Source organism: Aethalodelphis obliquidens, unplaced genomic scaffold (assembly GCF_003676395.1).
Source record: "Aethalodelphis obliquidens isolate GAN/ISIS:26980383/991018 unplaced genomic scaffold, ASM367639v1 scaffold24, whole genome shotgun sequence".
In the NCBI taxonomy this organism is placed as follows: Eukaryota; Metazoa; Chordata; class Mammalia; order Artiodactyla; family Delphinidae; genus Aethalodelphis; species Aethalodelphis obliquidens.
The window spans coordinates 13,929,941-13,952,950 of record NW_020837968.1 but is presented as its reverse complement, the minus strand read 5'-3'; the positions used below and the strand labels follow the sequence as shown (position 1 = coordinate 13,952,950).

The window sequence follows — 23,010 nt, the reverse complement described above, 5'->3', positions numbered from 1 at the left end:
CGTCGCGGACCACCTGAAGCCAGTCCACGGACTCATAGGGTTTCGAGGTTAAGTAGCCGCCTGCCGCCACGGGGCGGTATCACTAACCGGACAAATATCTTAAGAGTAAACTGTGCGCACAAAGTGGATTGGAAGACACCTGAAACCAGAATGATTACTTAATACACCTTTCGGTTTGACTTCAGGGGACTGGAGCCTATGGAAAGCTTTGAAAGCTTGGAGAAAACACGGACAAGTGGAACTTTCCGGCGGGTCTGAAATCAGACCGGGCGGTGGCAAAGTAGCTGTTCTGCGCCTGCGCCGAACTTCCCGCATGCTCAGAGGCTGAGGTAGGTTTAGTCTGCATCCACTGATGATCCATCCGCGGAGGGTAAGCGCTGTACTGGACGCTGCGGGGGACCTGTTGCTTGGTAACGCTTTTTTGGTTACCCCTGAAGTCTCTTTCGTCTGACTTGGTGCCAGTCTTGTCACTGTAAGTAATTTTCTCTCCTGCGGGGCAGCGCAAGGGCCTTAGGCAGATCTGAGTAGTTTATTGGTCTCCTAACTCCACCCCTCTGCACAGATATGAAGAGATTCAAAGGATTTATGTTAAAAAAAAAATTACGCAAATCAGAGTACTTCTCCAGATATTCCGATATCGGACCTAGATTCTTCAGTGTCAGCATTTTGATTGTTTACCTGTGCCCCGGGGTCTTTTTATGGCCATATGTTGTTGAAATAACAAGGCAGACTTAGACGGTGAGTTCTTTAGTGCATCCAAATTTAGAGGCTGTCTTACGCCTAAAATTAAATTTCGTTAAAATAGCAGACATTCTTCCTACTGCCTTTTCTGGTTGTAGACTTGCTTTATTTATTTAGATTCCCTGAAAATGTGATTGCTAGTTTAAAAGATGTGTACATTTTACTGTTAATAAGATTTTCAAAAAAGCGGTTTCACCACTTTACATCCTCGCTAATAATGCTCAGGAGGATCTTCCCTCACACTCCAGCCAACACTGGGCAAACTTTCTTATCTATGCCAGTCTTACATATGAACAATCATTTCTCATTGTTTTAGATTGCATTTCTTTCATAATTAGTGAAATTGAGCATTTCACGATTTAATGGCCTTTGCTTTTATTTTTCTAAGTATTGCCTATTGGCATCACTTGCACATTCTTCTGTTGAATCATTCATCTTTTACATATTGATATATGTAAGCCCCTTATGTAACAAAATTAGCACATTCGTCTAGTATGTGATACAAATTTTTGTTATCATTTTGTCACTCATCTGTTTGCTTTATGGTATTTTGGCTATATAAACATTTTAATTTTTATGCCTTCAGATTTATCAATATATAATGGATTCTTGGTTTTAGTCATGTTTAAAAGTGCTTTTCCAAATTTATAAAACATTTCACTCATGTTTTATCCCCATACTTTTATAGTTTCATTCTTTACTTTTAAAATCATGCATTGATCTGGAATACACATTGATATAAAGAAGGCAAAAAGATTCCAACACTTTTTTAAAAGATTAGCAATTGTCCCCACCGTTTTTTGCACAATTAACTTTCCTTCATGATTTGAATTATCACCTTTAGTGTATTTGGATCTATCTCTGGAATTTATTTGATTGCATTGATTTGTCTCTCAAATTCTGCCCAGGAGTAAACTTTTAATTACTATAGTTTTATATCATATTTTGATATATGCTCATTTCTCTTTTTTTCAGAATTTGCTCTGTTATAGTCAAGTTCCAAAACATAAATTATCTTAGTATTTTGAGTGGGAACTCACCATTTATTTATTTATTTATTTTTATTTATTTTTTTTTTATGGTTCTGGCAGCTTTATTGAGGTATAATTATCATACAATCAATGTAAATATTTAAAGTATATAATTTGATATAATTTGTTTATCCACTCACCTGTTGAGGGACATTTGGGTTGTTTTCAGATTTTGTCTGTCACAAATAAATCTGCTATAAACATTCATGAAGCAGTCTTGGGACTTCCCTGGCGGCCCAGTGGTCAAGAATCTGCGCCTCCAATGCAAAGGGCATGGGCTCGATCCCTGGCTGGGGAACCAAGATCCCACGTGCCGTGCTGTGTGGCCAAAAAATTTAAAACAAACAAACAAACAAAAAAAAAAACAACCAACCAAACAAACAAAATTCATGAAAAGTCTTTGTGAGCACTTACACTTCTTTTTCTCTTGGCAAATAGCTAGGAGTGGAATGCTGGGTCAGTCAAACTCTTTCCCAAAGTAATTGAACCCTCTTACATTCCCACCCGCAATGTGTGTTACTCTAACCAGTGTCTTGTGAATGATGAGGTCTCCCACTGGCTAGTGGGTGCATGAACTCCCAAGCCATGTGAGCTCTGAAGATCACACCTACTGTTCCTTCAGGTAGTTTCCTCACCTGCCTGCACTGATTAGCAGGTCTCCAGAGGTCTCTCTGGTACTCTGCCCTGCACACTCCTATCATGTTGGCCTCCGCAGACACCCAGCTCCATCTCCTCAACTTGGATACTACTGCACTCCCCCTGGGTTCCGATTTCATCGTTTATTTTAAGAACCTAATCCTCATATGCTCACCACCTTTATATTGAATTCAAGATACCTCTCCCAGGCTATGAGAAGAAATGGATCATTGATTCCTATTGTTTTTGTCCTTCTGAACTAGCCATGTTGACAGCTGTAGAGATTCCTTAAATGATAGGATATTAGGTTGATTGCCTTAAATGTTGTACAACCTTTTTTCATACTCCAAGCCTAAAGCCCAGAACATTATGAAGAAGAACCTGTGCTGTGATTCTGGGTCATATTGGTAATATTATATCCTCAGAGTCAAAATAATGTTGCGGAAGCTATAGGATTTTTTTTTTTTGCCATTAACGCTGCCCTAATGTCCCTGCAGGATAGCCAGCAATGAGAATAATCATTGTAATAATGGTTAGCCAGCATTATTAGTGCTTACCTTGTGCCAGAGACTGATTTAATAATTACCATGACTCTATGTTATAATACTATTGCTAGCTCCATTTTACCAATCGAGGCACAAAGAATTTAAGTGGCTTTCCCAAGGTCACACAACTAATGTGTGCCAGAGCTAGGAATTGAACACAGGAAGTAGGCTTCAGTGCCTGTGCCTTTAATCCCTGTTTTTGATGAGCTTTCAGAGAGACATGCTTACAAAAGTTAGTGTTTTACAAGCCAGAAGGTGTAAAACTAGTAGAGAAGGAAGTACAGTGGATGTAATCTGAACTGCTGGATGTAATCTGGATTTAATCTGTAAACTGGATGTAATCTGAGCTGCTATAAGGAAGTTAAGGACTTGCAGCTTCATTTTATTGACATATTTGATAAGTATCCTTTCTACATCCTCCTCTTCCACAGCACTTTTGAAAAGATGCGTTCAACAAATTTTTTAAACTGTATTTAAGTTAATGGCTAAAGAGAAAAAGACAGTCAGGGCCAGAGTCCTGCAATCTGTCAACCAGTGACCCTTTTCCAGCTTGAAAGTGAATCATGAATAAAATTATGGGGTAACATTGTTCACCTAGTTATGAGTACACCTAACAGTGGCTCAGGATGGGGGATGAGGGCAGTTGGACCACGATTCAGTCCCAACTAAGGCTCAGCCCACCCCACTGGGAATTTGGAAGCTAGGAAGGCCCAGCAGAATTGGGGTGGCAGCCCAGCTGGAGTGAGGAATGGCCTTTACACCCCCCTGTTGACCAGTTTCAGGTGAAATGACTCTTCTCAGCAGATAAATTCCTAAAGAAAGGTGGCAGCCAAAGACCATCTGTTGGCAGCCCTCTCAACAGCTGGGGAAGTAAGTCCTTCAACCCCAGAGGGAATCTGGGTGATGTATCCCAGCATCAAAGCAGTCAATAAAATTGCAGGATTTGAATCTGTATTTTCAAAAAGGAAAGTACTTGATCCTAAAGACTGTTTTTTTCATAGTTTTTATTGGGCCAGGGGCTGCTTGACACTCATTACTTTTCCAAATGCTTGGTCTTCAGTCCAGTGGTTATCCTGCTTGTTCTCTTTATTTTGCTACTGATGAGGATGGTAGCCAATAACCAGCAGATTAAATTTTATTCAATCTCTAAAGGAATATTCATTGAGTTTCAGAAACTAAATGTAATCACATGCAGTCCCTCCCCTTTTTAATTACTTCCCACATACACACACATCCCTTATGCTCTTCATACCTCTGTCAGCACTTACCAGTTTTATGTTATAGACATTAGCTTACAGTATTTTACCCTCAGCCCACCAAAATATTAGCTCCTTAAGGGCAGGTATTATACCTTATTTTTTAGCCCCTGCAGCACGTCCACAGCTTTTGTACATTACATTTGTCATACATAAAACTTATTCACATGTTTATAGTCCTGGGCCAGTTACCCCCATGCCTCAAAATGTCCCATCTGCAGAGAAAAAGAATACTATAGAATTTATTGGGAGAGCTAATGCTGAAATGGAGTCTTTTTCCAAGTCTCTCTTAGTAAATGTTTATTAGAGAATCTATACAGTTAATTGAAGCAGTCTCAAGTAAACACTCAATACCAATATGTTGAATTGAATTCAAGTAAATGAAACCAGCAGTTGGCTTTGAAAGTAACATAACATTTCTCTCGATTTTCCTTTAGGGCACGTCATGGCTTCCAGTCACACTGTGTTGATGCGGTTGGTGGCTTCAGCATATTCTATTGCTCAAAAGGCAGGAACGATAGTCAGGCGTGTTATTGCTGAAGGAGACCTGGGTATCGTGGAGAAGGTACTGAAAGTCTCGTCTCATTTCATACCAACTCTGTTTTTGTCCCTTGAGGTTTAGCTAAAAGGATATAATAATCTGGACAGACTTTAATAGTTGAAATACTCAATGGCTCCCTTATGGCGATTGCAAGACCCTTAGTTCAAATGGGCTCCATTTCTGCTCTGCAGAGGACTCTAGACTTCCTACCTCCAAAACCTTTACTTATATGACTGGGCCTTCTAACCGCTGTCTAGCTCCAGAGCACTGGAACCAAGCTTCATATCCTGAAGTAATCTACTTCATGCAAAGCCGTGCAGTCCTTGGTGAACTTGACATGTTTGGTAACATCTGGCATTTAAATAAGTATCCCCTATATTCAAAGCTTTAAAATGTTTTTTCTGCATGGAAAAGAAACCTAAAGCAAAGGTTTTCTTTCCAGTATGATAATTAAAAACTTAGGTAAATTAACAGAAAGATAGTTTATAGTGTTAGTTGATTCTTAAAAGAAATCCCACCGTGCATGTGTTCTAGTTTAAAATATAATTTCTTCCACAAGATTTTATGATTATTTCACACTACAAATTTTTTTGTTTTATTTTTGCGGTACGCGGGCCTCTCACTGTTGTGGCCTCTCCCGTTGCGGAGCACAGGCTCCGGATGCGCAGGCTCAGTGGCCATGGCTCACGGGCCCAGCCTTTCAGCGGCTTGTGGGATCTTCCCGGACCGGGACACGAACCCACATCCCCTGCATCAGCAGGCGGACTCTCAACCACTGCGCCACCAGGGAAGCCCTGTCATAATCTTTAAGGAAAATTGTATTGTAATTTTTCCCAAGTGGGAAAATTTTAGGATATGATAAACATTTTAATGATTTGAAATAGAGATGTAGTTAAGATGCTCCTTTATGATTAGTCAAGCATCTATTTAAGGCTATTTGTATAAAAAAATAAGGACCGTATATATATAAGTAAAAAACAACTTAGAAATAAGTTCCTGTGAACTAATTATAGGATATTCAACATAACTACTTTTAAAATTAAGAATAAAAATCACAAGAACTAGTGAAATAAATCTCATTTCCTTTTTTGATAGATTTATGGGCTTAATAGTATAGGAAATAGATATAGGGTATCTTGATTTTGAAATCAAAATTGATTTGAATCAACTTTTTAAAAAATTTGTTATGGTCCCTCATTTTCCATTTTCAAAAAGCATTCAAGCTATTTATAATATATAGATGATATCTCTCATCCCCCATCCTGAGCCACTGTTAGGTGTACTCATAACTAGGTGAACAATGTTACCCCATAATTTTATTCATGATTCACTTTCAAGCTGGAAAATGGTCACTGGTTGACAGATCGTAGGACTCTGCTTCTGACTGTCTTTTTCTCTTTAGCCATTAACTTAAATACAGTTTAAAAAATTTGTTGAATGCATCTTTTCAAAAGTGCTGTGGAAGAGGAGGATGTAGAAAGGATACTTATCAAATATGTCAATAAAATGAAGCTGGAAGGGCTAGTTGTTGTATTGGATTGCAGAATAAGTATTCAAAATAGTTGCAAACTCTGAGAAAGGTGGACCAAATTCAACAAGATATTACAATAGGAATAAAGTCCTATATTAATGTTCAAGTAATAAGGGGGGAGTCTGATTCAAATTTGTGTGAAAAAGAGGTTTTAGTTGATCACATACATGCTCAATGACAAGCCAACAATGTAAAACAGCTACTTTCAGAAGGCTACTAATCTTACTGTCTTTCCTTTTTTATTGTTTTCTCTATTATGAAACATAGGAAGTGGAGAAAAACAGCAAAAAGTACAAAATCATCTATTAGGCCACCACCGCCAATATTTTGGATCATATCTTTGCATATTTTTCTCTTAGCATCATTTATTTTGTTTAAATTGATTTTCTCTTGTGATTATATTAGATGGACCACTTTGTAGCCGATAGCTAAAGAGTAATAGAAATATAGTGTTCAAGTTAGAAAGAAAGATAATAACCTCACTGTCCTCTCTACTGGTCAGACACTTCTAGTACTTTATATCCACTTGTTGACACCTCATTTTAAAAGAGACAGGGCAAAAACAGATTTGTCACACAAAGTATCTAGAATGGTGAGATCTGGCACTATGTCAGTAGAAAGAGCAGGGAATATCTTATCCTAGAGAAGAGTTGGGAGAGCTTTCCTCATAGAGTTGAATGGCTATCAATGTGTCTTTTTTCCTCTGGAGCAGTGGTCTCTAAACTTGATTGATAGGTAAGTAATCTTCAATTTCAACAATTATTTTAAGTAGTTTCATTCCACAGATATTTACAGAGCACCTACTGTGTGCCAGGTACAGTTCTTTAGAAAATAAAACAAAGGTCTCTGCCTTTGTGGCACTACATTCTAGCAAAATTGTTCTTTACGTTGAGATAACCAGCAAACTTCGCTGTGGCAGAAAAGAGTTTGATTTTCATAGTCATTCCTTATCTCACTACGAAGTATTGCGAAAGATCTGCTATTTAGGATAAAATAATGTGTAAATCCACCTAAACAGGCATGTATAAATTGCAACATGTCCTAATTCTCTGAAAGCAAGCTAACCAAGGAAGTGGTCACTGTCTTTCACAAGTGTGACTATATGAGTTATGGATTGAGTTGAGTGCCATAGGTGAGTTATGTAGTAAATACTACTGCCATTCACTTTTATTTTTTTATAGTTTAGAAATAAAAATTTTGAAATAAGAAATAACGAATCATTCTGAGGACCTCTTGAATTATTAAAATTAGGATTGAGTGGAGTTTATAGAAAGATCCATATAAGAAATACCTTTTAAATAACTAAAGAGTTATTTATTATTATTAACTGCCTTGAAAATTGTGAATTTCTTGTCTGTCAACCTGCTTAAGCAAAAGATTAACGTAGAGATCTTATAAAAGGAATTTGTGAACTGGGGGAGAAAATATTCTAAGTAATTTAAAAGCTCCTTTCCAAACTTTAGCCACTATAAATCCCATGAGAAAAACCCAGCCAAGAAACTGACTCATATGATGTTAGTTTAAGCTTGATCAATCTTAAAACAGACAGTGTAATTTAAATGGATATAGATAATCACGCATGAGGCATCAAAGAACAACTTATTTCATACTTAGTTCTGCTAAAATGTGCGTTCTTTGTTGCAGACCTGTGCAACAGACCTGCAGACCAAGGCGGACCGATTAGTTCAAATGAGCATATGCTCTTCTTTGGCACGGAAATTCCCCAAACTAACAATTATAGGGGAAGAGGTAAGACTATCATATATTTTTTTAAATCCCTGTTTACTGTATGGATTTGTAATTGCCCCTTTAGTGATTTATACACTACTTTTATGATTTCAAGCATTATATTTTTGTGTTTTAACACAAAAATAACTATCATTTTTCTTGGACTTTCAGAAAATATCTGCTTTTAATATTTTGGTTTATTTCTAGGCCACATATGTCAGTTCTTGACCATAGATGATATGGTTACTGTTGTGACATTCAACATACAAAGTATAAGATGGGTGGAGTTCTAGAACTTTGGAATAAAATGGGTTTTATGGTTCCTGTTTTTTTTTTTAATTAAGGCTTATTTGCATACTTATTCAAAGACTAACACTGTGAAGGTGAAGGAATTGACATCTCATGTATTTGAGAGTTAGACATAGCTGATAGCAGAGTCACTTGTGTAAATAGGTGTATACTACTTAAAAATTCTTTTCTTTTTAATCCTTGTTCAGGATAATGAAGTTGGGATCCTTTGTAATCAACTTTGATGAGCCATATGTGGTTGTTTTTGCAATTTTATTCAGTGTGCTTTAAAAGCTCTAAATAGAAATGGTAAACAGGAAGGACTAGTGAAACCTGTGATACTGCATTTCTTCTTGTTGCTGAGACAGACGGTATTCTGTAAACAGGAAACCGCTTTGGTCATCATCTGTGTTCTCTGCTTTAGGATCTGCCTCCTGAAGACGTGGATCAAGAGTTGATTGAAGATGGTCAGTGGGAGGAGATACTGAAGCAACCATGCCCATCACAGTACAGTGCTATCAAAGAGGAAGACGTATGATCCATGTTATTACTTAACTTTCTATTTATCTTCAGTTTTTGTCGTAGTAAAGGAAATAAAATTTGCCATCATGATGAAAACTTGGTAGTTATAAAACAAGGGAAACCAGGAACTTGAAATCTTTCAGAGCCAACATATAAGTGCCTGGCAACCATATGGGATGTCTGACCTATTCACTTCGAGTTCATTTTCTCATTCTATTGATTTCCTCTTCACTCTAAAACTGTTATTAAAAATACTTTTGGGGGAATTCCCTGGCAGTCCAGTGGTTAGGACTGGGTGCTTTCACTGCTGGGACCTAGGTTCAGTCCCTGGTCAGGGAACTAAGATCCCTGAAGCCGCGTGGCATGGCCAAAAAACAAAATACTTTTAGGGAGAAAATCTAATTTGTTATTTAGTAAATTTGGTAGTAAAACATTTCATTGGTAGTTGGAGCTGGAAGGAGATGAAGTGGATTGCTACCTTATATTTTTGGAAGGCCATAAAAATTACCCCCCTTGCTTTTGATTGTTGCTTAAATTAAATCTATGACTTCAGATAACTATCACACTTCTTTAATTTTTGAGTTTTAATTTATGTAACACTCATTCGTTGAGCACTTACTATGAGTAAGGCACTTTGTTCTGTGATATGCAGTATAGAAAAAAAGATGTGGTGTCTCCCGTCAGAAATATGCCCTCACAAATTTACATCAAGCATCTAGTGGTTAATGGCTGCGTATCCTGAATCATATTAAAAGTCCTAAGAAGAGGGGACTTCTTTTTTTTGCTACTGCCAGTTTTATAAACCATTCATTTTTCTTGGCCGCATATACGTGTGTCCTTACGATAATCAGACTGTCATTATTTATCTTAAATCAACATTTATATATAAAAATGAGTAGCATCCACACAAAACATTTTTGGTGCCACTTTAAAGTTTTCCTTATATCACCATCTAGAGCCCAGGATGTTCATGGCCACATGTTTAGTGTTCAGGTAACAATAAACTTTTACCAGTTAACCATTTTATATCAAAATTTTTTTTATTGAAGTATAGTTGATTTACAATGTTGTGTTAATATTTTACTTAATATTTTACTTTTTTACTATTATTTTTTAATTATTTTAATTATTTTAAATTATTATTTAATTATTTTTAAATTATTTTTATTTTTAATTATTTTAAATTATTTTTATTCTAATTATTATTTTTAATTTTTAATTATTTTAATTATTATTTTAATTATTTTTTAATTATTACAAAATTATTACAAAAAATTATTACAAAATTATTACAAAAAATTATTACAATGATGACATTGGCTTAAGCCACCCATAATATAATTTCAAAAATTAAAAAAAAAGATAGTTTTAGTTTATCCATTTAAATCAATTTTTTAAATTTTATATGCTCAATTTGGACATTTCCTCTTTTTTAGCTTGTGGTCTGGGTTGATCCTCTGGATGGTACCAAGGAATATACTGAAGGTTGGTATCTCTTTTATATTTGTATTTGACAGCAGTAGGACTAATATATGATGTTTAGTTGTAAACATTTAATCTCCTTCAAATACCACCCCCCCCATACTCCACCAGTCCCACAATCCTAATGTCCCCTAGATGAAAATAACTAACATTAAACCAATGTAACCGAAGGGACTATACTGAACCCCCAGCTTTATTGGGTAGAAAAATGATGAAAAGTGTCACTGTATCGCCTTGCTCTGCCACCATCCCATGCCCATCCCTCGCTCGCTTCCTCTGCGAACTGCTGTCTCACTTCACAGCCTCACCTCTAAAGATGGGTTTTGAAACACAGTGCAATATTTCTCCTTCCTGAAATTATCTAAGATGAGCAAAATTAGAAGGCAGCAAATTAAAATAAAGTTGGCAACGCTGAAGTGAGAAGTGCCAGGCTCAGAGCCAGAGTGGTAGGTTTTAGGAGCGTAGCATAAGCTTAGATTCTTATTTTTGAGGGGAAGATCAACGTAGCTTTTCTTATATTGGTTCTCAGCTGAAAAAAGAAAACTGTCTCGTAATTCCTAGAAAAAACTCTCTCTGCCCTTGGATGAGACATATCTACGAGGAGTGAATCCTGTAGTACGTGTGAAAATGTCTCTGTAATCCATTGAGAAATAGGGGCGCTCTAGGCAGCTTCAGTGCGTGTAAGAACACCTAAACAGCTCATTCAGCTCTCAACCCCGACCTCCAGAGGTTTTGATTCACTAGCTCTGCAAAGGAGCCTGAGAATCTGTACTGAAAAAATTGAGCCGGTTAATTCTAATGCTGCTTGTTAGTCCATTGGCCCCACTGTGAGAAATCTTAATTTAGGGGCTTGAAATGCAAATCTAGAGAGTAATCCTGCAATCGAGAGTGATCTAGCAGGCAGAGGTGAGTCGGATGGTGGTAGAGGGGGGCACAGAGGAATCTGATGATGATGGCTGCAGAGTTATGGCTGATTTACTTGATTGGTTTACAGATGATTACTAATGGGACCATGAGACGATGTGTATCAATTCAATTAAGTGGCTGTAGTCCCTACTTCTGTCCCTGGCCATCTCTCATAATTTGTGTATTTTGCCAGAGTAGGTTTAATCATGGATGAATCATTGCAAATTCCTTACCTTTATTGCAAAAATAACTTGGAGCCATTGATGTGCTGATGATGAGTCATAACCTGAGAAGGTTATGTAATTGATACAAATTTCTTCTTTTTAGGTCTTCTTGACAATGTAACAGTTCTTATTGGAATTGCTTATGAAGGAAAAGCCATAGCAGGAGTTATTAACCAGCCATATTACAACTACCAGGTATTACTATAAATGATACCAAAATATTTTATTAGATAAATAATTATGGTATTATATGATTCTTAATGTTATCTGATCCAATGATTTCTAGCTTGGTTGCACATGCAATCATCTGGGGGAGCTTTCCAAAGTAAGGATTCCCAGGTTATACCCCAGATGTATGGAATCAGGTCCTCTGGGGGGTGTTGATACCAGGAATGTGTATGTATGTATGTGACTGTACACAGACACACTGTATGATTTGCACATATTTGTTATGTATGCCTTATGATTCAAATCATAAGCAAAAATGTGGGAATTACTGATATGGCTCTTGGTTAGCTTGGTCATTGAGACACCTGATTTACAGGTGGTGCTTGAAGCACGTTGAAGAAATGAACCATTTCAACCAAGAAAAGAGGCTAGCCATGTGGTTTTGCAGGTAATACTACATAGTGCCTAAATTATAGTCAGCATTAACTAAACATGTTCTTGTACTCTTTTCTCTCATTTTGTCTCTCTAATCTGCTTTGACTTTCTACTATACTCCCAAGAAATTGTCTTCCTTAGAAGTAAGAGGCTAATGTAATTCCAAATCAGGAATATACTGTTAGATCACATTAAATGTTAAAGGAAATTGTTGCAATAAAATACTTAAGGTATTTACGTTAGTGTGACCTTGATAGAACTTTGGAGAAACAAAATAACCAGAGTGGGGACTGTTACTTCTGAATCTCTAATTTGAGTTGAGAGCAGGATTAATCTCTAGTTCTAGGATAAGTTTGTTGTTTTTCATATCATTTATGTGATTATAACTTTTTATTTATAATCGTGTGCATCTTACGATTATTCAGCAAAACTATTTATGCATTCATTACTGGGAAAGTCTCACATTGAACTGCTTAAGAGTCCATTCATTCTTTTAATACGACTAATGTTTATACAGTATGATACGCAGACACAAGTTTGCCGTTATCATGTAAACTTTAAAGCAAGTGAAATAGGGGCATTTAATTCATAGATAATATTGCAGTGTGTGGCACCTTCTATCAAAAAAGGATCTAAGCGCTTAGGAATTGTTGACAATTTCCATCACTTCTTTCTGAGATTAGAAAAATTGTATTCATTTTCCACAGAACAATGAAAATCAAAAGTTAAGGGAACCCAGGAGTGAAGCAAAGGTGAGAAAAATAGCTAGGCTTTTGGCTGCACTGGTAGGCAGAAAAGAGGTAGGCAACTTGTGGTACCCCAGTAGTCACTGTCTGTCCCACGTACCAGCTCATTTTCTCCTGCTCTGTTTCTCTCCTTTGTTACCTGTCCCTTCACCACATTCCCTTCTGTACACTTTCTTTCCCTCCTCTCTTCCTTCTCTCTTGCTTATGCCTTAAAATTTGTTGCAACCAGGAGAAAAGTTGCTTAGCTTTGTTGGTAGTTTTCAAGGCTGAATGTCCAATTTAAAGTCATTATCATCATAGCTAACATTTATCAAGAGCTTACTGTGTACTGACAGACTCGAGGGATTCACATGCATTATCTCATTCTGATACTCACCAAAGTCCTTTAAGGAAGCCTTTATCCCTGTTTTAAAGAAGAGGGAACTGAGACAAGTAACTTGCCCTAGTTGGTCAATGGCAGGTCTGGTATCTAAACTGCAGTCCAAGCTCTTAGCCACTGCTCTACATTGCTCTCTTGAGCCAGGTAGAAGACTTTTTATAGTTCAGATTTTATTACTGCTTCTAATAGATCCTGAAGCTGGGAAGCACTCAAAGGAAAGAGCATGGAATAGTGCAAAGAAACCCAGTCTGTCTGTATATCGGAGGTAGCTCCTTAACCATTAGGAATCTTACTGAACTCATCAATAAGGTGAAAATGTTAGCCTTTTTTACCCCCAGACAGTTGGTGTGGGAACTCTGAAGGAGAGAGTCAGCAAGAGAGGCTGAGAGATCAGGAGCACAGAGGAAGGCTAGTTGGCTGCCTCATGGGATTGCATTTACCTCATCAGGGCGCCAGATTCCACAGTCCCATCCTCTTTGCTGACATATTCATTCACAGAGGTCATATGAGTTTTTAGGGACCAGAGTCCTCATGTCCTCTATTTAGTATGCTTTCCTTTCTTTTTCAGAATAACTGGAGAGCTGAATTAATAAATAGGTTTCTTGGGCACATGAAATTAGTCTCAGCAATTGAGCTGAAGCATAACGAGCACACAGAGCCTCTCTGTACTTTTCCGATTCCAGCCTCTCCCATAGTGTAAACTCAAGAGGGAAGAGGGGAAGCACTTGAACATATACTGAGCCCCCAGTGCTTGTTTTTGGCTCCTCTGTTGCCCCATTTGCTGGGAGTGCCGTCCGCACAAAGCCTTCAGCTCTCAGCCTCTTTGGGGATCGCCTCACCTGTGAAGAACCGCCTTGCCAGTGACACGCCCATTCCCAAGGTAGTCCATTTCTAGTGACTGATGATTGGAGGGGTGTAAAGGCCTGGCATCTCATCCCAGTTTGGGATGTGTTCTCCCCAGTTTGGTACAACTCTGAAGAGCCATTCTGGCTCCAGAGCTCCCCATGGGGTTGGCTGAAGCTGTGGTCGTGTCTGCATCACAGCTCGGTTTCTCCCTCTGCCCACTCCCCTCCCTTCCACAGGTGTTGATCTCCGCTTCCCACGGAATCCAACCCTGCAGCCCAAGCATATTTCACTATAACAGCACCCAGAGTGCTGCTGTAGGGTAAATAAGATGATGTGTGTGAAAGCATTTTGAGAAGTAAACCGAGGTAGTCTACTAGTTTAGTGACGACAAACATTGGCTTTTTAAAAAAATTCTATTTATTTATTTTTGGCCATGTCCTGTGGCATATGGGATCTCAGTTCCCCAACCAGGGATCGAACCCACGCCCCCTGCAGTAAAAGTGCAGAGTCTCAACCACTGGACCACCAGGGAGGTCCTGAAAAATACTGGCTTTGAACACAGATGAGCCTGAGTTTGATTATGATCTTCTTAGAGTCCTTGGTCAGGTTACGGAATGATTCCAAAACTCATTTTTCTCATCTGTAAAATAAGGATGATAATACTATTTCATGGGATTGTTCTGGGGATTAAATGAGATAATATATGTAAAGCACTTAGTATGGTGCGTGGTACATGTTTAGTATTAAGTAAAAATATATGTCTGTATGTCTACTCTATTGATATAGTGGTATTTTGACGACTTTGTGTTAACCTTTTATGCATCAGGTTTACTTTCCATGAAATACCGGTTATGTTTTTCTATATGAAGTGTGTAGTTATAACAATGTGGCTGAAAGTTCTTTGAGTGCTGCAAAGGAAAATACAGATTCTGGGATTGCACTGTCATTGTCATTTTACCACCCCAATTGTCAGTAAAATCTTTTAACCCTGACCCCATTATACATGGCCACTCTTCAATATCGGCATATGCACTCGCTTTGTCTCTATAGCAGCATTATTATATTATCACCATTACCTATTCCCATAGTAATGTGATCCTTATTGTTCCTTGGACAATGAAAAGTAATCAATACACGGTGTTTCATTTCCTGGGGACTTTATGTACCTTTTGCAAACAGCTATTTTCAAATACAGTAATGAGATTGTTGGATAATTCTGAAAGGAACAGGAATCAGTATGTGATGTTGCCTTTCCTGAAGACTCCAGGGAATAACCAGAAGTTCCTTTCCGTACCTTTGGAACCCAATTATTATTATTTTTTTTGGCCGTGCTGTGTGGCTTGTGGGATCTCAGTTCCACGACCAGGGATAGAACCCAGGCCACGGCAGTGAAAGCCCAGAATCCTAACCACTAAGCCACCCGGGAACTCCCTGAAACCCAATTATTAACCAAAACAACAATGAGAACGATCAGTGGATGGTCTCAGGAAAATTTCTTTGTCGATGATACTGCTTTTGTACTTTATAACATTATCATGTTTTTATTTTTAGAAAATCATGTTGCTAATATAACTAAATGTTCTATTTATGGCGAACCTTTCTCTCCAAATGATGACAAGCTTTGCCATTGTCTCACCCATTTACATAGGCAGGACAAGATGCTGTGTTGGGGAGAACAATCTGGGGAGTTTTAGGTTTAGGTGCCTTCGGGTTTCAGCTGAAAGAAGTGCCTGCCGGGAAACACATTATCACAACTACCCGGTCCCATAACAGCCAGTTGGTTACGGACTGCGTTGCAGCTATGAACCCTGATGATGTGCTGCGGGTGGGAGGAGCAGGAAATAAGGTACCAAAATCCATCCATCATCTACCCTGAAATGCAATTGAATTATTAAAAGAAATACTGCACTGTTACAAAATGTGAAATAAGAGTTTGGGAGAACAGATTAAAGATTGTAATTTGCCATTAAAGACACATTTCAGCAACATTTGAATTTTTTTTTTTTTTTTTTGGCCATACCACGCGGCATGTGGGATCTTAGTTCCCCAACCAGGGATCAAACCTGTGCCCCCTGCAGTGGAAGCGTGGAGTCCTAACCACTGGACCACCAGGGAATTCCCTGAATTTTTTTTAAATGTTGTGGTTCAAGTCTTTTTTATCTAGGAGAATTCAGTGATAAGCCATTTGGATGAGACCCCGGGCCTCTTGCCAGTCCTCATTTTCTCAAGGATCCTCTTGGATTACTTCCCAGACCTTTCTTCTACAGACTCCAGGATGGGCCTGCCTGCCCCTTTCTGGATACTTACCCCATTCATTCACCTAGGCTCCCATCCTCCTGAGAACATTGTGAATTGGAACACAATTTGGTCTCCATCCCTGATCTCTTCTCATCTGATTGCCCCTTGGTTGTCATGATGACATCCATCAGGTATCTCAAATTCGGCATCCCCAGTTGGAACACATCCTCTTTCTACCTGCCCCCAGATGTGTTCCTCTCCCTACTTCCTATCTGCTTAATGGCACCGCCATTTTTCTAACTGCTCTAGCCAGACATCTGAAAGCCATCCTAGCCTCCTTCCTGCCTCACATCCTATCAATCTGATCCTACCTATAGATCTTCTTAATTCTTCCCTAATGTCTCATCCATCTCAACCGCCAGTGCCTTAGGTGAAACCTGTCATCATCCCTCAACCAGCCTTTACAGCAGCTTCCAAAGTGATCTCCCTCTAAAAGCATTTACTTATAAGAGGATGAAAAATGGAAGTTTAAAAATAGCAGTATTTTAAAAAATGTAAAACATTTCAAAGTAAAAATATATTCCTGATAGTCACTGGAATATGATTTCTCTTTGCCCCTACTTTTGTAACTACAAAATGCCATTACCTCTTTTATTCCCAAGGAGGTACCATTCCCCGTAGGAGCAAAGTCCCCACCCTACACAGCTCCCACCTTTTCTCCTTGCAAAGACCTTGTTGGGCAGTTCTTAACTTTTCTGCATCAAGGACCTCTTTGAGAATCGGACGAAAGCCACAGTCCCTCTTCCCTCAAAAAATATACCTGGCATAGTTCTTGGCACATAATAAGACTTGACACAGATTTTTTAAAAGAAAAAGAAAGTGTTAATTGTTTGAATGTGTCATTGAATACAGTAATCCTAAAAAGAATAGCTGGTTACTTTATCCTAAAAAGAATAGCTGGTTACTTTATGTTCACTGAGGCTCTCCTTATTCTCCCAGGCTGGCCTCTTCATCTCAATATTTGAAGTCTGAATTTTACAGCACTAATTACTTTACAGTATAACCAAAAAATAAGTCAAGCAACTAATGAAAGGCTGATAGCAAGTTACTACTGAGAGTCACGCGGTTTCTGTCGGTGACCTCAGATTTTTTTTTTTTTTGGCTACACCACGCGGCATGCGGGATCTTAGTTCCCTGACCAGTGATCAGACCCGTGTCCCCTGCAGTAGAAGCATGGAGTCTTAACCATTGGACCACCAGGGAAGTCCCTCAGTGACTTCAGTTTTGTATGAATATTACAGGCATTAGTAAGATGACTGTTTGATTTGATTTGATATATTTTCATTTATTTATTTATTTATTGGCACACTGTGCAGCTTGCGGGATCTCGGTTCCCCAACCAGGGATCAAACCCGCATCCCCTATAGTGGAAGCACGGAGTCTTAACCACTGGACCGCCAGGGAAGTCCAAGATGACTCTTTTAAAATTCATACTTTGGTAGCAGAAATAGCAACAGATATGATACCAAAACAAAGACTTACGAAACTGCTTTTAGACTAGTCAGCATCACATATCTGTTAGGATTTATTACAACCTATACACTATTGTACTGGTCAATATTTCTGTATCCTTTACATAATAATGGTCAAATTTTTACAAGATTAAAAAGCTTTATTTTTTCTACAACAAATATATATTGCTTTTACTGTAAGAAGAAAAGACAGCATAAAAAAGAAAACCTTATTTTAACTAACTTAGAATATAGAGACCGTTCAGATATCCTCCTTGTAGCTTATTTGACTTCTTTTTTCCCATCAGATACTACATTATTACGCATGTATTCTATATGTTTCTTCATAATACTCATTTACACCTGCTAAAGGCTTTAACCCAAGTCTGACAGAGGAATTGAAATATACTGACAGAAACAAGCAGTTTCTCTTTATTTGTACCTCAGTTATTTCATGGTTGAGGGATAATTATTCTCTTAACCTTACAGATTATCCAGCTGATTGAAGGCAAAGCCTCTGCTTATGTATTTGCAAGTCCTGGATGTAAGAAGTGGGACACCTGTGCTCCAGAAGTCATTTTACATGCTGTGGGAGGTTAGTCCATTTTATTTGGGGGAATTACAGTTTTTATACAGTTTTCGTACTATGCTAGGACATATTTCAGTAATGTTACTTTACCTAGACTCTTAGGATATAAAAGATAGAAGGAAAGTTAGAGGTTATCCAATCTAAGCCTCGCATTTCATAGGTGAGAAAGTAGATTTTCAGTGAATTCATTTTCCTTTAGTTACAGTTTCTATTTTGGACCTTGATCTACACACAGTTCATTTAATTAAACCCTTATTAATTTATGGCTTTAATGCTTTTAGGGGTTTTTCTTCTTGAAAAGTAAAATATTCATCATCATCCTCATTAGTTTCTTTTGAACCAATATTGTATTGGTAAATGTCTCTGTGCTAGCGCTTAAAGGTCATAGAGTTGGAATTTTTTTAATCTACCTGCAAAAATACTACAGATATATACACAGCAAGATGATTTTTCTAATTCAAATAGACATCAGATCACATCTACTCTTTCTTTTTTTTTTTTTTTTTTTGCGGTATGCGGGCCTCTCACTGTTGTGGCCTCTCCCGTTGCGGAGCGCAGGCTCCGGACACGCAGGCTCAACAGCCCTGGCTCACGGGCCTAGCCACTCCGCAGCATGTGGGATCTTCCCGGACCGGGGCACGAACCCGTGTCCCCTGCATCGGCAGGCGGACTCTCAACCACTGCGCCACCAGGGAAGCCCCCACATTTACTCTTAAACACTTGACTTTTATTTTATCATTTCTCCTGGTACATTATTGTGTCGATATCTCAGCATATTACATGACAAGGAAGTTAAATTCATCACGATCCATTCTCATTAGAATGTTAAATGAGACTGTAATATAACACAGTTATGTTTCATGAACATACTTCACTTAAACTCTTACCAAATAAAATGTTACTAATAAATGGTAGAATGAAGAAAACACTTTTGAAACCGGGAATCGTGGGTGATGGAGTATAACCAATAGGAAACGTAATCACTCCAGGAAAAGAGAAATTAATTGATATTGAGAAGTATAAATTGAAAATACTAAGTGAAATTATTTTAATCAGGCAGAAAAAATAATGATTTAGCCTTTAGTTAGTCAAGTTCCTCTGTAGTCTTAAATTGTAAGTGAATTAATACTTAACCTTTGTGGTCATGCATTATCTTCCTTATTTTATCCAGAATTCAATGGATATTATTATATAGGGAAGCAAGAAGCTGTTAGAAATAACTAGAAACATAATGATCCGATCAGCCATTGACATTGTATTGATGTTTTTTCCATAGGCAAGTTAACCGATATCCATGGAAATGCCCTTCAGTATAACAAGGAAGTGAAGCACATGAACTCAGCTGGCGTCCTGGCCACACTGAGGAATTATGACTACTATGCAAGTCGAGTTCCCGAATCTGTTAAAAATGTACTTGTTCCTTGAAGGGAAATCTTGTCGACTCAGCCAGGAGAAGGACTTGCTCCTCAAAAACTAATTGGATGGAATTTGAGCTCTACCTTTACTTCATTCATTGTTGATCACTGATTTACATTTGGTTACTTAGGAGTAGAAAATTGAATTTTTAAACGTCTTGATTAATGAATCAACCAGACCAATTTTGACATGTGGAAAACTTGTAAAGTCAGTATATTTCACATTTCATTTTTCCTCCTTTTATTTGGAGCAGTGAAAGTAAAGCTTAGTTCCAACTGGCCATCCTGGTGCACTGTTGAATCAGCATTCCTGTTTTGTAAACCAGATTTCTTTAGGGCACAGAACCACAAGTTATTACCTAAATCTCATTCTTGTCTTTCACAGTAATGTAAAACGTTTTCCTACCCCCATTCTGAATACATTAAAATATCATTCTATATGTTGATGAAACAGATTTTGAAGAAACATTTCTTTATAATAAATTATTTAATTCTAGCTCTCTCTGTTATTCACCAGCTTTTTTTGTTTTTAAGTAGTTGGAAACTATGTATTCTCTGCTGTGGGTATTACTTTATCCTTATGGCATCATTATGCAGTTTAACCGTGGAAAGTTAGGTAATTGCTCCTATTCCTTCCAAAGGAAGATTATAATGTATGCTATCAAAATTATTCTGACATTCTGCCTAGGTTTTTATTGTTTAGGACTCTGTCCTGTGCTTTTAAATAAATTTCTCTCATTGTATTAAGCAAGTGGTTTAAATTAATAATTCCCAAACCCACTGCATGTCAGAATCACCCGGGAAGCTTTTCAGAAAATACGAATTCACAGGCTCCAGCCAAGCGGTTTTGTCTTAAAATTCCGTGTATTTTAAGACAGCTACTCCAGGGATTCGGTAGTCATTTAAGTGTAACACTCACTAGAGACGGTGTCGGAGTACTGTTTTCACAAGGCACCTACAGGAAGAGGTCTTTGTGGCTTTGACACCATTGGCCCCTCTCCCTCTTGCAACTCTCTTCTCACTGTCCTGTTTTTCTTCTTCCCCCTAATAGCCACTCCTACTCAGTCTCCTTTCTTGGTTTCTCTTTGTCTCCCTTTCCTTGAATGTCAGTGTTCACCATGATTCTGTCCTAAGTTCTCTCTAGATGATCTAATCCACAAATATGGCTTCACTTAAGGGCCTTTTACCCAGAATTCCAAAATCTGTATCTAGCTTAGAACTCTCAAACTCTAGATTTCTATACCCAAAAGCCTACTTTGATGTCTCACAGGTATCTCTGAATTATGTCTAAAAAACTCTTCATTCTTGCCTACCCCTCCCTAAATTATTTTACAAATCCCCAAGGTGATCCTGATAATTGGCCATGTTTGGAAAGTACTTCCTTCTAAGAAAAGAGTTCTCTGTCTATATGAAAACAGTGGACTAGACCTAATTTTTTAAAAAATCTAAGTACAATGTGAGAATAACTTTGAAGTTATTTTCTATAGGCTCTTATATAAAAACTTTATCCAAGTGACATATTTGGAAGTCTGCATTCTCTCTCCACTCCCATTTCTTCTACATTAATTTACACACTCACACCCCTTTATTTCTTCCTTGAATCACTGCAGTGTCTTCCTGTCTAATCTTCCTTCCTGCACTGTTACTCCTCTCCAATCCATCTCTCATTGGCTCCAGGTTTTTTAAAAAGCCAAATCTAGTAATGCCACTCACTTCCTCAAAAATCTTTTATGGCTTCCTATTGCCTTTAAGATAAAATGCAAGTTCATTACAATGACATGTGAACCTCTTGATGTTATAGCTTCTTCCTTCTCCAGGATCACCTCTGTTCACTAACCTGTACTCCAGCCATGCTCAACCATTTAAAGTTCCCCCAAAATACCATGTTTTCTCTCACCTTGGCCTCCATTTATTCCATCATTCATTTACTCAACAAATATTTATTGAGCACCTGCTGTATATTAGGCATGGCTCTAGGTACTGAACATTCAACAGTGGACATAAGTCTGTTCCATTGTTGAGCTCATGTTCTTGTGAAGCAATACAGATAATAAGTAAATGAAATTATTTTAGATTGTGGAAAACGCTGTAGAAGAAATCAAGCAGGAAGATGAGCTGGGAAGCGGTGGAGGCAGGGAGGGGTGGGGGGGGAAGAAGATATCCGGTAGATAAAGTGGGGATGTCTTCCCTGAAGAGGTGATGTCTGAGCTGAAAACTGGCTGGAAAGAGGTCAGCCATATCGAGAGCTGGGATTATTAGTAGGAATAATAAGCACGTTGTCTCTGAGAAGAGAAAGGAAAATAACAAACACAGAGGAAGCCAGAGTAGGCGGAAGTAAGGTGAACAAAGAGAGGAGTGTTATAAAGTGAGGTCGGGGAGGCAGGCAGGTGCCACATCATCAAAACCATTTTTTTTTTTTTAATTTTAAGGGTTGAGGGAAAATGAGAGTGCCTATTGAAAGGTACAGAGCTTTTTTGGGGGAGGTGATGAAATGTTCTAAAATTGATTGTGGGCTTAGTTGCTCTGCAGCACGTGGGATATTCCTGGGCCAGAGCTCTAACCCGTGTCCCTTGCATTGGCAGGAGGATTCTTAACCACTGTGCCACCAGGGAAGTCCTCAAAGTCAATTTTGTATCACTCCCCACTGCCCCAGCAATCAATGGCTTTCTGTCCTTCTCCCTGTACCAATTATGATAGAGTAGGAAGGACCCATAGTATGTGCCAGGCATTGTGGGGAATCCAAGGATGTCTGTAAGATAAGGTTTCAGCAAACAAGAATGTGGAGAGCTAGCAGAGTGTGCAGAAGGGAAATCAATTTCAACAAAGAGGTGGAAAGGTGCCGTATACGTAGGATCACCTGGAGGACTTGATAAAATGAGATTATGGATCCCAGCCCTACAGATTCTAATAGGAAGGTAGGGGTAAGGGGACTGGTCCTGTTCTGATGCAGGTACCTTACCTACTCTGGAGGATGGCCATACATAAGACGGAGCCACCTCTGATAGTGGGTTAGGACAGGCACGGATAATGCCTCTATAGCTGTATTAAGCACTCAAGGTTCATATTTAATTTAAGCAACACTCACTTCCTAGCGATAATAGAGATGTCTTTGGGAAATTGAGGTATTTCTGTAATCAGTCCTTGGTCCCTTAAGCTCTAATACCGGCCCCTGGAGTATGCTTGCAGAACACTCGCCGGCACACACGTCACAAGGTTTAAGAGGAGGACAGACAACCCTCTAAAAGGCACGCT

The 23,010-nt window shown here is 38.4% G+C and overlaps 1 protein-coding gene across 1 annotated transcript; it reads left to right on the top strand.

Annotated features, from left to right (window-relative positions):
- The first annotated feature begins 201 nt into the window (after positions 1–201).
- Positions 202–20,505, top strand: BPNT1 (3'(2'), 5'-bisphosphate nucleotidase 1). The gene is made up of 9 exons (XM_027122220.1): positions 202–472; positions 4,647–4,774; positions 7,926–8,030; positions 8,722–8,829; positions 10,256–10,304; positions 11,535–11,626; positions 15,654–15,851; positions 18,244–18,349; positions 19,620–20,505. The coding sequence occupies exons 2-9, from the start codon at positions 4,655–4,657 to the stop codon at positions 19,766–19,768; spliced, it is 927 nt and encodes a 308-aa protein (XP_026978021.1). The 5' UTR covers positions 202–472; positions 4,647–4,654; the 3' UTR covers positions 19,769–20,505.
- The last annotated feature ends 2,505 nt before the right edge of the window (positions 20,506–23,010 follow it).

What these genes read in the sequence shown, in the direction of transcription:
- BPNT1 (XM_027122220.1), top strand. Translation starts at nt 4,655, where the DNA reads ATGGCTTCCAGTCACACTGTGTTGATGCGGTTGGTGGCTTCAGCATAT. An exon ending in GTGCTATCAAAGAGGAAGAC is followed by an intron (nt 8,830 to 10,255) that starts GTATGATCCATG and finishes CCTCTTTTTTAG; the next exon opens with CTTGTGGTCTGGGTTGATCC. An exon ending in TACCAAGGAATATACTGAAG is followed by an intron (nt 10,305 to 11,534) that starts GTTGGTATCTCT and finishes TCTTCTTTTTAG; the next exon opens with GTCTTCTTGACAATGTAACA.